At 38.0% G+C, this 13,363-nt stretch overlaps 1 protein-coding gene across 1 annotated transcript in view; it reads left to right on the top strand.

Annotated features, from left to right (window-relative positions):
- adcy1b (adenylate cyclase 1b) overlaps positions 1-13,363 on the top strand; it is a 56,906-nt gene that overhangs the window by 21,064 nt on the left and 22,479 nt on the right. Inside the window, exons 5-8 of the mRNA XM_053496040.1 lie at positions 1,225-1,352; positions 7,724-7,882; positions 12,094-12,235; positions 13,316-13,363. The exon at positions 13,316-13,363 is cut by the window's right edge and continues 108 nt beyond it. Of these exons, the coding sequence (XP_053352015.1) occupies positions 1,225-1,352; positions 7,724-7,882; positions 12,094-12,235; positions 13,316-13,363 (477 nt within the window). The remainder of the gene's footprint in view (positions 1-1,224; positions 1,353-7,723; positions 7,883-12,093; positions 12,236-13,315) is intronic.

Here is a 13,363-nt window from a genome sequence, read left to right as displayed (position 1 = left end):
TTTTTTTTCATGCCAAACTTCTATACATTAGGAACGTGATTTTGTATCATTTATTATTTCTAAAGTTTTAGTTCAGACATTGGCTACATTCATGTTTCCAGCCTGGAGTGACCCATATCAATTTTTTTTCCCCCTAATGTGACACAGATCTGACCTTTTTAGGGCTGTTTGAATGTTTTTCAGATGGGATCTAAAATCAGACCTCCAGGGTCCGGGTTCGATTCCCAGCCAGACTCGATTCCCGTCTCTGTGTGCATGGAGTTTGCATATTCTCCCCGTGCTTGGTGGGTTTCCTCCGGGTACTCCGGTTTCCTCCCACAGTCCAAAGATATACAGCTTAGGCTCATTGACGTTCCCAAACTGCCCGTAGTGTGTGAATGGGTGTGTGAGTGTGTATGTGTGTGTGCCCTGCGATGGATTGTCACCCTGTTCAGGGTATACCCTTTCTCCTTCCGTAAGTCCCCTGGGATAGGCTCCAGTCCCTCCGTGACCCTGAATACAGGATAAAGCGGTATGGATGATGAGTGAGTGAGTGAGTGATCTGAAATCAGAGCTGTCACCGGCAGCGTGGGGATGTCATAGCCGTCCTAACAATAGCTGCTAAAACAGCTAAAGCGAGGCATCTGGCTTTCTTTCTTCTTCTGGACTGCAATAAAAAAAAATTTTTTGTTGCTAAAATCGCATCTATTCTTTTAAATGAATGAGTCATAGTACAAATGTGACATTTTTGATAACATGAACAAAGACGTACGGAACATGGAACAGGAGGAGCTTTTGATTGGATGCGATTTCAGGAAAAGTGCAACAAATCCAAACAGAGACATCAACAGATCTCCTTCGTGTATACCGTATAGCTTCATTGTGTTCACAATGTCTACATTTTTATAGGAACGTTAACCTTCCTCCCCCAACACACACACACACACACACACACACACACACAAATTGAAGGAGGTTATTAACCCATGGTTTAGCCTGTGTGTGTGTGTGTGTGTGTGTGTGTGTGTGTGTGTGCATGTTTATATGTCCTCCCTTTGTCCTTCAACGACGTGGAGCCTGAAGAACCTCAGAGCAGTCAATAATGTTAATGCAGAACCGTGTTTAGATTTATGAGTATGAGTTTAAAACCACCATAAACCAAGTTGTGTCTTTGTGACCCTTACAGTATAAAAACAACAATATATATATATATATATATATATATATTTCTATTCTGTTGGACAGGAGAACCACTGTCGGCGCATTAAGATCCTGGGCGACTGTTACTACTGCGTGTCAGGACTGACCCAGCCCAAAACTGACCACGCCCACTGCTGCGTGGAGATGGGCCTGGACATGATCGACACCATCACGTGAGTCCTGGCTGCACTGATATATTCCTCCCTCTCTCTCTCTCTCTCTTTCTCTCATACACACACACACATGCAGTATATACAATAGACTTCATATACTCTCTCCAAAGGGTTTAAAACCCTCGGGGGCGATGACATCGTCGACATCGTTCTCTTTTTTTAAGCATTTTCGTAAATATAACTATATATTAGCAACCCAGATAAAATATGTACACTGACGCTAGTTGGTTTAGTTTATCTCCGAATAAATGTTCGTTATTAAATTAATGTCAAAATAAAAAAAAATAATAAAAAAACAGACGTATGTCAGATCCTCATGTCCACACATGTTGTTTTCCGGTTCATGTCATACCAGTCTGCTCTGTGTGTATAGTGTATTTATATCTACTGTATATACAGCTATATCTCTGTATAGTGAGGTACATCCGGCCAGTCAGATTACAGCCTGGACGATCCTGAAGGCCCTAACCAGAACAGCGGACGCTAAGGTTCACTCAGACATAAGCTAGTCACGTGCAATGGATTAATTGAGTTTGAAAAGTTTCTGTGTTGTTACAGAAATAAAAGAAGATAAAAGTGCCGACCAGGATAACAATACCAGGGCGTGAAGAGAGAGAGAGAGAGAGAGAGCGAGAGAGAGAGCGAGAGAGAGAGATGGTGTAAGACAGAATGAGAGGGAGCAGGACAGCAACAGAGAGGTTTTGAGTTTTAACTTAATTTTAATAAATACTGATAATTTACAATAAAAAGAATTATTTTACAATAACATCAGTTAATAAGAATTTTTTTTTAAATAAAAATAAAGGATAATGCGTGTGAAGGAGAGCTAAAAACAGTTCACCTTCATCAATAAAACAGATGACGTGTATATAACACCACTTTAGCACAAAGGTACCCTCGTCATTCATTACTTTAGAAATAATAAGAAGGCAGACTCAAGAGATGGGTGTGGCTAAAAGCAAACATGTGACCCAGGGGGAGGGCACTCGTGGCAAAACAACTTAGATGCTGTATGGGGTTCCATATGACTCCCTGAAATCTCCTCCTAAGACAGTGGTTCTTAAACATTTTCTGTCGTTCCCCACTTAAGGTGGTGGGCGAATTTTCAAGCCCCACTTGTCAACAAAATGGTAACAAAATCGGCCAAGTTTACTATTTATTGAAATATCAATTTCTAAACCAATAGGATCAAATAACGCCAAGTTCAAAACAGATAAAATACACGTGCACTTGTTATAACAGACTTACTTCGTCACTTATCTAGAGCTTTCTTTCAAAGAAGTTGAGTGGCTTATTAACGTGACTGGGGTGTATTGTCTCTAAGTGTCTTCATACTTTGTTGGGTCTCATGCTGTCTGCTGCGAGCGGTTTAAGACACAAAACACACACGGGTCTCTCCTCTGTCCCCAACATCCCCACCATGAATACAAGTGCAACATACAGTAGGCTTCATCATGTTTTCCTTTCGGCTGGCTTTTTGGTTGATTAGGCTGATGATGCTGAATCATCTGCTTTTTTGTGGTCCATGTAACAAATGTATCCATTGACGTTATTATGCTCACCACGTACAGTACGCTACTGACCCGGTTTGTGTCTGCGGTAAAGTTAGTTTTATATTCGCATATTCGCATCTCCAAATTCAATAGCTGCGTAAATAAACCCGCGAATAAGATACCCAGATATATTTCCTCTCTACATTGTCTTTAAGCATCTGCCTTAAATTATACAAGTTTAAAAGCATAAACATTATAATTCTCTACGGCACAACGAGTGATTTAGGGATCATCGCAAAATGCCGCACACCAACAAAAAGCGTAGAACGATATTGATCTTCCCTTCTGTTCAGCGCCTGAAGGATCAAAAAGCAACACTTGTTGCCACACTGGAAACTAGAAATGCCAGACTAGTACTGCCTGATAAAATATTATTGTTTAACAAAAAATACAGAAAGATCAGCATACACATTGGAATAAATAAAATGACATATATAATACCGAATGTTTCCTTATATATTGTTCCTCTGCAATAAACATGCCGACGTTAAACCGTTATTGTTGCACTATGGTTCCACTTTTTCTCTGATGTTATTTTAATTTACTTGTATTGATGATCCATTTCTTTGAGTGTGATTGTTTAGTTTCGAGTGTCCGATCTTTATCGTCAATAAAGAAAAGCGTGAATTAGAATAGGTACTTTCCTATTATTTTCCACTAATTCCCTCCCGGTCATTGCGCCCCAGCTGTCATGTCTGTATTCTCCACTAGGGCAAGAAGAACATGTCCGAAGAACAGATAATCTTTTAAAATCACAGCAGGTTAAGAGTTCATTTACCTTGTTTAGAAATAAAAACCCCTCCAGGACTGGTTGGAGCAAAAGCGTTGATTAATACGAGATTCATATCTTCGTGTTTTGCTTTAACTAATATTAATCTACCAGGAATCACTTCTTGTATGGTGGAGGATTCAGGTAAGAAGTGCCCACTCCTGCACTCACTCAGCCTGCTGAGCTTAGCACTACCACTCCATCCCACTACATCGTCCATTCAAACTCATCATCCTTCTCACCATGTGTTTCCTGTACGAATGTCACGACAACAGGGAGAGACAGACAGAGAAAGAGTGAGAGAAATACAATGAACGAGACAGTGAGAGAGAGAGAGAGAGAGAGAGAGAGAAAATAAATGCAGAACTACCTTAAAGACTTATTCAAAGATTAGCAGACTGAAGTGAACACACACACACACACACACACACACTGGGTCTGACTCACCCAGAATTTGTGTCAGAGACATGTACGTACGTGTGTGTGTGTGTGTGTGTGTGTGTGTGTGTGTAAGTGTGATCTCACACTCTACATGTCTCCGCAAGTCCTCTATTTCTTTTTCAATATGACTGTGTTATAGATGTGTCACTGACCGCATGCAGCTTGCTCACCCTCCCACACACACACACACACACACACACACACAGAGTTATGTTTGACATGTAATGTATGCAATGCAGAAGTGGTCTTTTCAGGAATGAAATCTTCTGATTTCAGGGAACCAAACAGGTGAAAGTCAGATGGAGCGAGATCAGGACTATAGTGAGGACGCTTCAACAACGTCAGTGCGGACAGGAGTGTGTGGACGCGCATCATCACGCAAGATCACGACGCCCTTTGATAGCGGTCCTCTGTGTTTAATCTGACGTTTAATCTTTAGATCTTCAATAAGCGTCTCGCTGTATCCAGCGCTGTCGATTGTCGAACCTTTTTCCTGATAACGTTCCAATACTTCTGGCCCTCGAGGATCCCAGAAACCTGTAAGCGGTGACAAATTTTCCAGCTGACGGTCGACCTTTTGAACTTTTTCTCAGTCGATTGATGACTGAGGACGTCTCCGTTCCGCACTTTGCCGTTGACTCTCAGGCTCGTAGTGATGAAGCCGTGTCTCGTCTCCAGTAATGATTCCCTTTAAGGAACTTTCACCTTCCTCAGAGTATCGCTCCACATTGTGAACCGCATAAACAAAATGAACTGATGTAACACCTTCACGCCGGGGAGGCAGTAGATAAACAGGAGTATTAATATAACCAGAGTGCGGATCATTTTTGACTTCCCTTTGTAAATTAGTACTAAAGCATTTGTTTTGCATGCAATAAAAAATAAAATAAAAAAAAAATCAGCTTTGCATAGAAAACAAAGTGATCAGAAAGACGTGAAAGCCGGTTCCTTATCAGATATTCTCCGCATGTCCGTCACACAGGGCTCCTAGCTGTGTCGAATCGATAGTTTTGCATGTTTTCCTTAATTCGGATGCTGAGCATGCGAGGGAAGCCGAGCAGATGGAAATCTCTCGTCTCGCTCCGCTGCTGAACGTCCTTTTCTGTCAAAAGCCTTCTGCTGCTCATTCCCAGGGAGAGCGCTTCCTCCGTGCGCGTTTAGCTTTGTTGTTATCACTAGCTGTCAGATAACTCCTAGCTTCCAGTATACTCGCTTCGCTTGACCCAGTTCCCGGAAAGTTTCATTATTTTCCGTACGGTAACACACAGCTGTTTCACATCAGGTCTACAGTCACACCTTAGTGTAATACATGCGCACTAATACTGTAGATAGACGTCTTTGTACAGGGTAGAACAAAATTAGGTGACTGTTACTGATTGTTGTTGTTGTTGTTGTTGTTATTTAATTACCGAGTGCCATATGTGTCATTTCAGCATTTTAAAATAAAATCCAGTGTTGTTCCAAAATGTAGAAAATAAATCCAAGCTTAATGATAGTTTAAACAATAAGTTGTTTTAGCAGTATGCTTCGGGTCATTGTTCTGCTGAAAGGTAAACCTCCGTCCTAGTCTCAAATCACGGGCAAACTGAAACAGGTTTTGATCAAGAACATCCCTATATTTAGGACCATTCATCTTTCCCTTGACTCAGATCAGTTTTCCAGTCCCTGCTGCTGAAAGACATACCCACAGCATGATGCTGCCACCACCATGTTTCACAGTGGGGATGGTGATGGTATTCTTGGTGTGATGGGATTGAGCCAGAAATAGTTTTCCTTGGTGGCTAAAAAGGTCCATTTTAGTCTCATCTGACCAGAGCACCTTCCTCCATACATTTGGGGAGCCACCCACATGCCCCATGGCAAACCCAAAATGTGTCTTCTTATTTTTAACACTAAGTAATGGCTTTTTTCTGGCCACTCTTCCATAAAGCCCAGCTGTATGGAGTGTACGGCTTATTGTGGTCCCATGCGCAGATACACCAGTCTCTGCTGTGGAACTCTGGAGCTCTTTCAGTGTTACACCTTTGGTCTCGGTGCAGCCTCTCTGATTAATGCCCTCTGTAAGTCTTGGTGGGCAACTCGCTCTTGGCAGGTTTGTTGTGATACCATGTTCTTTCCATTTGAAGATGATGGGTTTGATGGTGCACCGGGTGATCATAAAACATTTAGATGTTTTTTTATAACCCAATCTTGACTTGTAGTTCTCAACAACTTTGTCCTTGACTTGTTTGGAGAGCTTTTTGGTCTTCATGGTGTGATGCATCTTGCATGGTGGTGCAACCTCTGGGGTCTTTCAGAAAAAGTGTGTTTATACTGACAGATCATGTGACACTTATATTGCACACAGGCACTAATTATGTGACCTTTGAAGGTAATTGGTTGCACTAGAACTTTTGAAGGGCTTCATAGCAAAGGGGGATGAATACATATGCGCTTGCCAAGATATATATTTCTCATTTCACTTCACCAACTTGGACTATTTTGTGCTTGGTGGGTTTCCTCCAGGTACTCAGGTTTCCTTCCACAATCCAAAGACATGCAGATTAGGCTAGATGGTGAATGTTGACCAGAGGTCCTACCATGGTAGTACAAAATGGAACTAAATACAGTACAATGGTCACCATTGGCCTCCCAGATGGACGGATGTATATAGTTTGTGTTTATTTGTGATCTAGGTTATTAAATGAATTAATTTAATTCATTTGAATCACATTGGCTTGTGATGGCACGTGTTTATTTTGGGACAGTAAATTGTTGTAAATCTATTAAAACATCTTGATGAGATGCACGTGAGAATATTCTTTTTTGCATTTTTTTGTTGTGACAGATTTCCTTAAATGAAGGTTACTTTTTGTGTCAGCAAACTGAACGAAACCGTTTCACACTCGTTTTTGTTCCTTCGGCTTAAAGTCCCCGGAGATGTGAAATCCTTTCAGATGAGTGTACTCTTCTTCCCCCTTTGGCTCAGATAAATCAGCGTGTGGATGGAAAAAGAGAAAGAGTGAGAGAGAGTGTGAGTGAGAGAGAGAAAGAGAGAGAGAATAAGTGAGCACTGGAGCATCCCTGTGGCTTATCTCGCTTCACCATGCACATGTTCTAACACCGGCTCAGGGGATACATGTGGCGACCTACGCTACTGTCATTTAGATCAATTTCAACAGCTGGAGTGGTATATTCCTTACTTTTTTAATAGCGTCTGTATCTTTAGGTGTTTTGCTCAGAGGGAAACCCCTGTGATTATACTAACATACTTCATACTTATAGACAGTACACACTGTATTTAAAGATTTCCAGAGACCAGTTAACTCCAGACTGGTGCAAACCACAGGAAGAGATTCGCTCTGTGGATATCAAACATAACTATAAATGGATTAAAGTGCAGGTTACAGATGTTGCTCAGTGAAGCCTGATGAACCTGGGCATGCACTTGTGTCTGCAAAGCGTCCGAGTTCCTCCTGAATCTCTGAAACAGCACAGGTTGTGTTTTCACACCTGCTTGTTTCTCCTTTCACAGGTGCAATCCATTTTGATTGAACAATGTTTCATGTCATACTTCTTTTCCATTTATTAAGTACACACTGTAATAACCCCTGTCTTTTCTGACACAGCTCAGTGGCGGAGGCGACGGAGGTGGACCTGAACATGCGCGTGGGTTTACACACTGGCCGCGTGCTCTGCGGCGTTCTGGGGCTCAGGAAGTGGCAGTATGACGTCTGGTCCAACGATGTGACCCTGGCCAACGTGATGGAGGCTGGGGGGCTACCCGGGTAAGAGCGTGACCTCAGTGAACACATTTGCATCATTTGCTATGCCTTTGAAGACTCCCGGGGCGTTTTCTTTATCTGGCCTATGCAGCGTAACGATGTTACACTCACACAATACTCAGTGTCATTGACTTTAATTACATTATGTTAATAAATGCTAATCAGTGCGATCAAAAGCATTTATTTATTCAATTAATCGAGCTAAGCTGCACCGCTGTGAGCCTTCAATATTTGAATTGTTTAAATATACCTCATTCTTTTTTTTCTTTACATTCTGTTCAGTTATTTGTTAATATTATGTTAATTTGTTTTCGGTTATTAGTACATTTTTATATTGAGATTATTGATTCAGGAACATATTATGACTTACCAAAGTTATTATTTGAACTTATTAACCGGGTATTATGATTTAATTAATTTGTACGCATTGCAATTGTACTATCTCGTTACTTTAACTATGACGGGCTACTTTGACTTCCTAACTCATTATTTTGACCTTGGGTTGTCTTGATGATTTATTAACTTATTATTTTGACTATGTAACATGTTACTTTGACTTTCTAAATCAAATCAATATAAACCAAAAACTTATTCTTTTGACTTGATAATTCTTTTGGCTAAGAAACCCATATTTATGACTTAGAAACTCATTTTTAATGACCTACTGACCCTCAGTTTATTTATGTAATTGTGAATTTAACTTTCTAGTTTATTTTCTTAGTGACCCATTAATTTGGCCTACTAATTTGTTATTTCAATCCTGTAGCATTATTATGAATTCCTAACTCATTATGATCTAGTAACGTACAGTACAGTACATATGTTGGCTAACGTGTTATTTTTACTGGGTACCTGAATATTTTGGCTGTGTAACTTATTATTTTGACTAAGTGGCTCATTATTATTATTTACTGACTTTTATTTACTTAATTATTATATTTATTATTTATATTTATGTAACAGCATATTTTGACTCCCTAATTTATTAGGACTTAGTAACTGATTATTTCGCCATACTAAGTTGTTATTTTTGTTATGTTTTTAAACTTTTTATTATGACTTAGTGCTTCATTATTACGACTTACTGACTCTTATTTCGAACGTAATGGATTGCTTTGACTTCCTAATTCATTATGTCTCAGTAACTCGTTATTTTGCCTTATTAAGTTGTAATTATGACTTACTAACTTATTTTGACCGTGTAACAGGTTACTTAGACTTTCTAACTCTTTATGATTCTATAGCTTATTATTTTGATTTATTAATTGTTATTTTAATTTAGTAGCTGATTGATATGACTTACTGACTCATATTTTGACCATGTAATAGGATACTTGACTTCTTTTTATTTTGGCTTACTAAGCTGTTTTTTTCACTTGTTAACTCATTATTTTGACTTAGTAACTTATTATTATTTATTACTTTTTTTGACCATGCAACAGATTCCTTTAACCTTCTAATTAATTATGAATTATATAAATATGCTTATTAAGTTGATATTTTGATCTAGTAACTTATTTTGACCAAGTCACAGGTCGTTGTTATTATTAACCTACTCTTAATTTGTCAATTTAATAGGTTATTTTATAATAATATCTTATTTATGACTCAGTAAATCATTAGTAATTTTGACTTAATAATTCATTACAATAACAAGATATCTTTAAATAGTGTGTGTAGAAATTTTTAATAACAAGTTTCTCATTCAAAATATTTACATAATGTTTTAAAATACCAACATACAAACAAGTCAAACTAATGACAGGAATCAACGGAAAAAACTTTTACAAAGGTGATTCGGGGCATTCATGCTTCCCTGTGGCAGCTGGTACTAATATTAAACTATAAAATCAATCAGTAACTTGCCAACAAATGTGCTTATTTTAAGCGGTACTTAAAATAAAACTTAGATTGTTCTACTTTTTTCCTTTCTGAAAGATGTTTCAATCATTAATCAGGATTTTTCCATGTATTATTATAATTATTAAAACTTACATTACTTGCTTTGACTTTGAGGCTTGATATCAAATACTTACAGTATACAGTATGTCTCAAACTTCTTGAATCACTTTATAAGAGTCATATACGATATGAGTCATTTTGGAGAAACAAATCAATTAGACATCAAAGGTATTATATTTAACTTACTTTATAAAACTAAATCCAGTTTATAAGCCATTTCTGAATTAAGAGAAGGAAAAAAAATCAGTAGTGCAAGGCTAAAAAGTTTGTAGTGCTTTAATCTCACTCTCATTATCATCTCTTCACAACTGGTGAATGTGTATTACGTGACACAAGTGGCCACTTCTAGCACAGAGAGAGAAGGATAAACAGATACAGTAATATAGACAATGCTTTCACAGCACACTTATCACTGGCACCACAATGGTATAGAAAATCATGTCTCAGCTGTGTGAATGGAGTACCTAGAAATGTCAAACCGGATGTTTATTATTCCCAAATACACTTACAAGGGGATTTATTTCCGAATTATAGATGCTGAATGGCTTTATATCGCAATTTCTCCCATCCTTCAGGAAGCTACACTCATACTGACTCGAATTCCAAACCTTCATTGTGTATAAGTAAGTAATGAGTAGCTGAGAGAGCGGGCATTTTTATGATCGATGTAGTTAATAACAACGCCTTTCAGAAGAATGGATATCCAATACACTAACGCTAATGGTCGCACGTTAGCTATCAAATTAACAGGAATAACAAAGCACTTCATATATTCTGATAGGACTTATTATAAGACATCACAGAAGAAACATTTGCTTTATCGGAGCACTTTCTGTCGTTTCTGCTTTCGAGAGACACGGCGCATCGAATTAATCCTGAGAAACGTCTCGTCCCTGACTGTGGGAAACTTCCACCCTGATACGGAATCAATGTGTTCATGTTGAAATATTTGTGATGCGTTTAGCGATTCTAGTGCTAACTTGTTGGTTGGTGTTGCATTTTGTTTTTGCTGTAATAAATTAGTAGTTGTAGCAGCTCAGGTCCAGTTTGTTTACAGGAGTTATGTATTCATTCAGCTTTTGCTCTTCGCCTGGGAAAAGAAATGCTGCCGTCATCTTGCTTCATGTAGTAAAACCTTTTTCCACTAAGGATTTTCCAGTGCTGTTAATGAGAGAGAAAAATCTTGGCTCAGCTAGTTAGCTTTCTAGCACTATGGTGTTGAAGTCAGTATTGGCATGCGAGTTGAAAGCTTTAAGCTGAACAGTTTGAGCAGATTGTATAGATGAGTTTTGAGATATCCGGACAGACTGAAAGACCAAAGCACAGCTGCATCGCTCTCTTCAACTGATAAAACGAGGGCGTAATCACACTGCAGGAAGTCGAACAGCAATGTGGACAATGTACGAAAGTATTAAAACATCAGAATTATTAAATATGTCTTGGGCACTGTTTGGTACGGTCACAGAGAAGTGCAAAACAAATTACTGTAAAACCAAAAAGAAAATAATAAATCAGAAAACAAAATACCAAAAACGAAATCATAAATAAATAAAAAAATTATAAATAACAAAACTGAAAATAAAACAACAAATTCAAACTCAAAATAACAAAAAATAAAAAAATAAAATAGGAAATCCAAAAACAAAATCACAAAACCCAAAACTAAACAACAAAACTAAAAACAAAATAAATTAAAAAACAAAATAAAAAGGCTGAAAATAAAACAACAAATTTAAAAACAAAATAGCTAAGCCAAAATAACACTCTCAAAAACAAAATTAAAAATCCTAAAAAAAAAACAACAACAACAACAGAATACCAAAACCCAAAAAAACAAAATAATAAATCTGGAAACAAAATAACAAATCAGAAAATTATTTATATGTCGTTAGGTTAAAGTACTTTCTGTATATCTTAAGTAAGAGTGATTTATTATTTTGTTTCTGGGTTCGTCGTTCTCTTTTTCGATTTTGTTATTTTCTTTTTGTTTTTCCATGTTTGTTATATTGTTTTTAGATTTTTTATTTTCTTTTTGGTTTTGTTATTTTGTTTGGGGATTTTTTTATTTTGTTTTCAGGTTTGTTATTTTGTTTTTGAATTTTTTTATTTTGTTTTAAGATTTCTTATTTTGTTATTTTGTTTTTGGATTTTTTATTTTGTTTTTTGTGTTTGTTATTTTGTTTTTTACTTCTTGGCCACCATAGTTTGGAGATCTCTTCAAATGATAATTATTTGTTTTTTGGTCTAAATAGGAAAGTACACATCACTCGGTCAACGCTGGAGTGCCTGAATGGTGACTACGAGGTGGAGCCAGGAAATGGGCGTGAGAGGAACACCTTTCTGCAGAAACACGACATCGAGACCTTTTTTATAGTGCCATCTCATCGCAGGAAGGTACGGTATGCATGTGTCAGTATGTCTAAAATCCTGTTTTTAAACGTGTGTGATTTGGGGGAATTTGGGATTTGGCGGCCTATCAGGTGGAAAAATGTCCTCACAGCCAATTTTGTAAAGTGCTGTGCTGATTGATCTGATAGTCAGGAGTCAAAAAGCTTTATTGACTAATTGATTAACAGTTGCTAGACCTCCAATCATTGGATGATAATTATCTTTAGTCTTCCAGGATAAAAAAAAAAACATAATTCCAAGTGATTTTTTTTTTAGGTGACCTCTTTTTTTTTAAGTGACATCAATTAGTGTAAAGAAGCAAAAGGGTAACGTTCCACTCGATGCTGCCACCACCATGCTTCATGCAGATCCATGATGTGTAATCTTAAATCAGCAAGCAAAACTGCGTCTTTTCTCCCTTCTCATTTTCCAGTCATGTAAATAAGACATTGGAAAGAGTGGTGCAAAGTCCCAGAATGCAATGTAGCTAAACAACGTTGTTGCTCGGCTCGGCTTGTTCTAAGCTGATGACTGCGATGCTGCTGCCTGCAGTATTAACCAATCATTAGCACACCTAACATAGTCAAGGGGGTGAAAACCAATGCAAGGCACTGAAGGTTGACTGTCAGCCGTCCGTGGGTTTACCAAAACGGGATCGTAGATCGTTCCCTCGACAACTCCTTTAAGATGCGTGAAATAACTGGAACGCCAAAGCTGGTAACGTTCATGCAAGACGCTTTTTGTAGGAATTGAAGAGAGTTCTCTTATCAGTCCCCTTGGCTAATCCTCTTAGCTTGAATCATAATGGATGGGAAGTAGCAGCGAACGGCAAACGTGAGAAGCTTCATAATAAGCAAGACAGCTTGAACACCGTGCGCTGGGTTCGTTCTGCTAAGGCTTAGTGATATTTTAAAGAATTGAACATAATGCAAAAAGCAACAACGTCAGGCACTGTTAAAAACTACTAGCTACAATAATTATTATTAGCCTGACCCCAGTGCTTCATAGCACAGAATAAAAAACTAAAAAAAAGCCACAGTACCTTCTCCATGTCTGTTTCAAGTTTGTGTTTTTTTTTTTTTTCAGATCTTTCCTGGACTCATCCTTTCTGACATCAAACCAGCCAAAAAGATG

This window comes from Clarias gariepinus, chromosome 1 (genome assembly GCF_024256425.1).
Source record: "Clarias gariepinus isolate MV-2021 ecotype Netherlands chromosome 1, CGAR_prim_01v2, whole genome shotgun sequence".
NCBI classification, from domain to species: domain Eukaryota; kingdom Metazoa; phylum Chordata; class Actinopteri; order Siluriformes; family Clariidae; genus Clarias; species Clarias gariepinus.
This window is presented reverse-complemented; position numbering and strand designations above follow the sequence as displayed.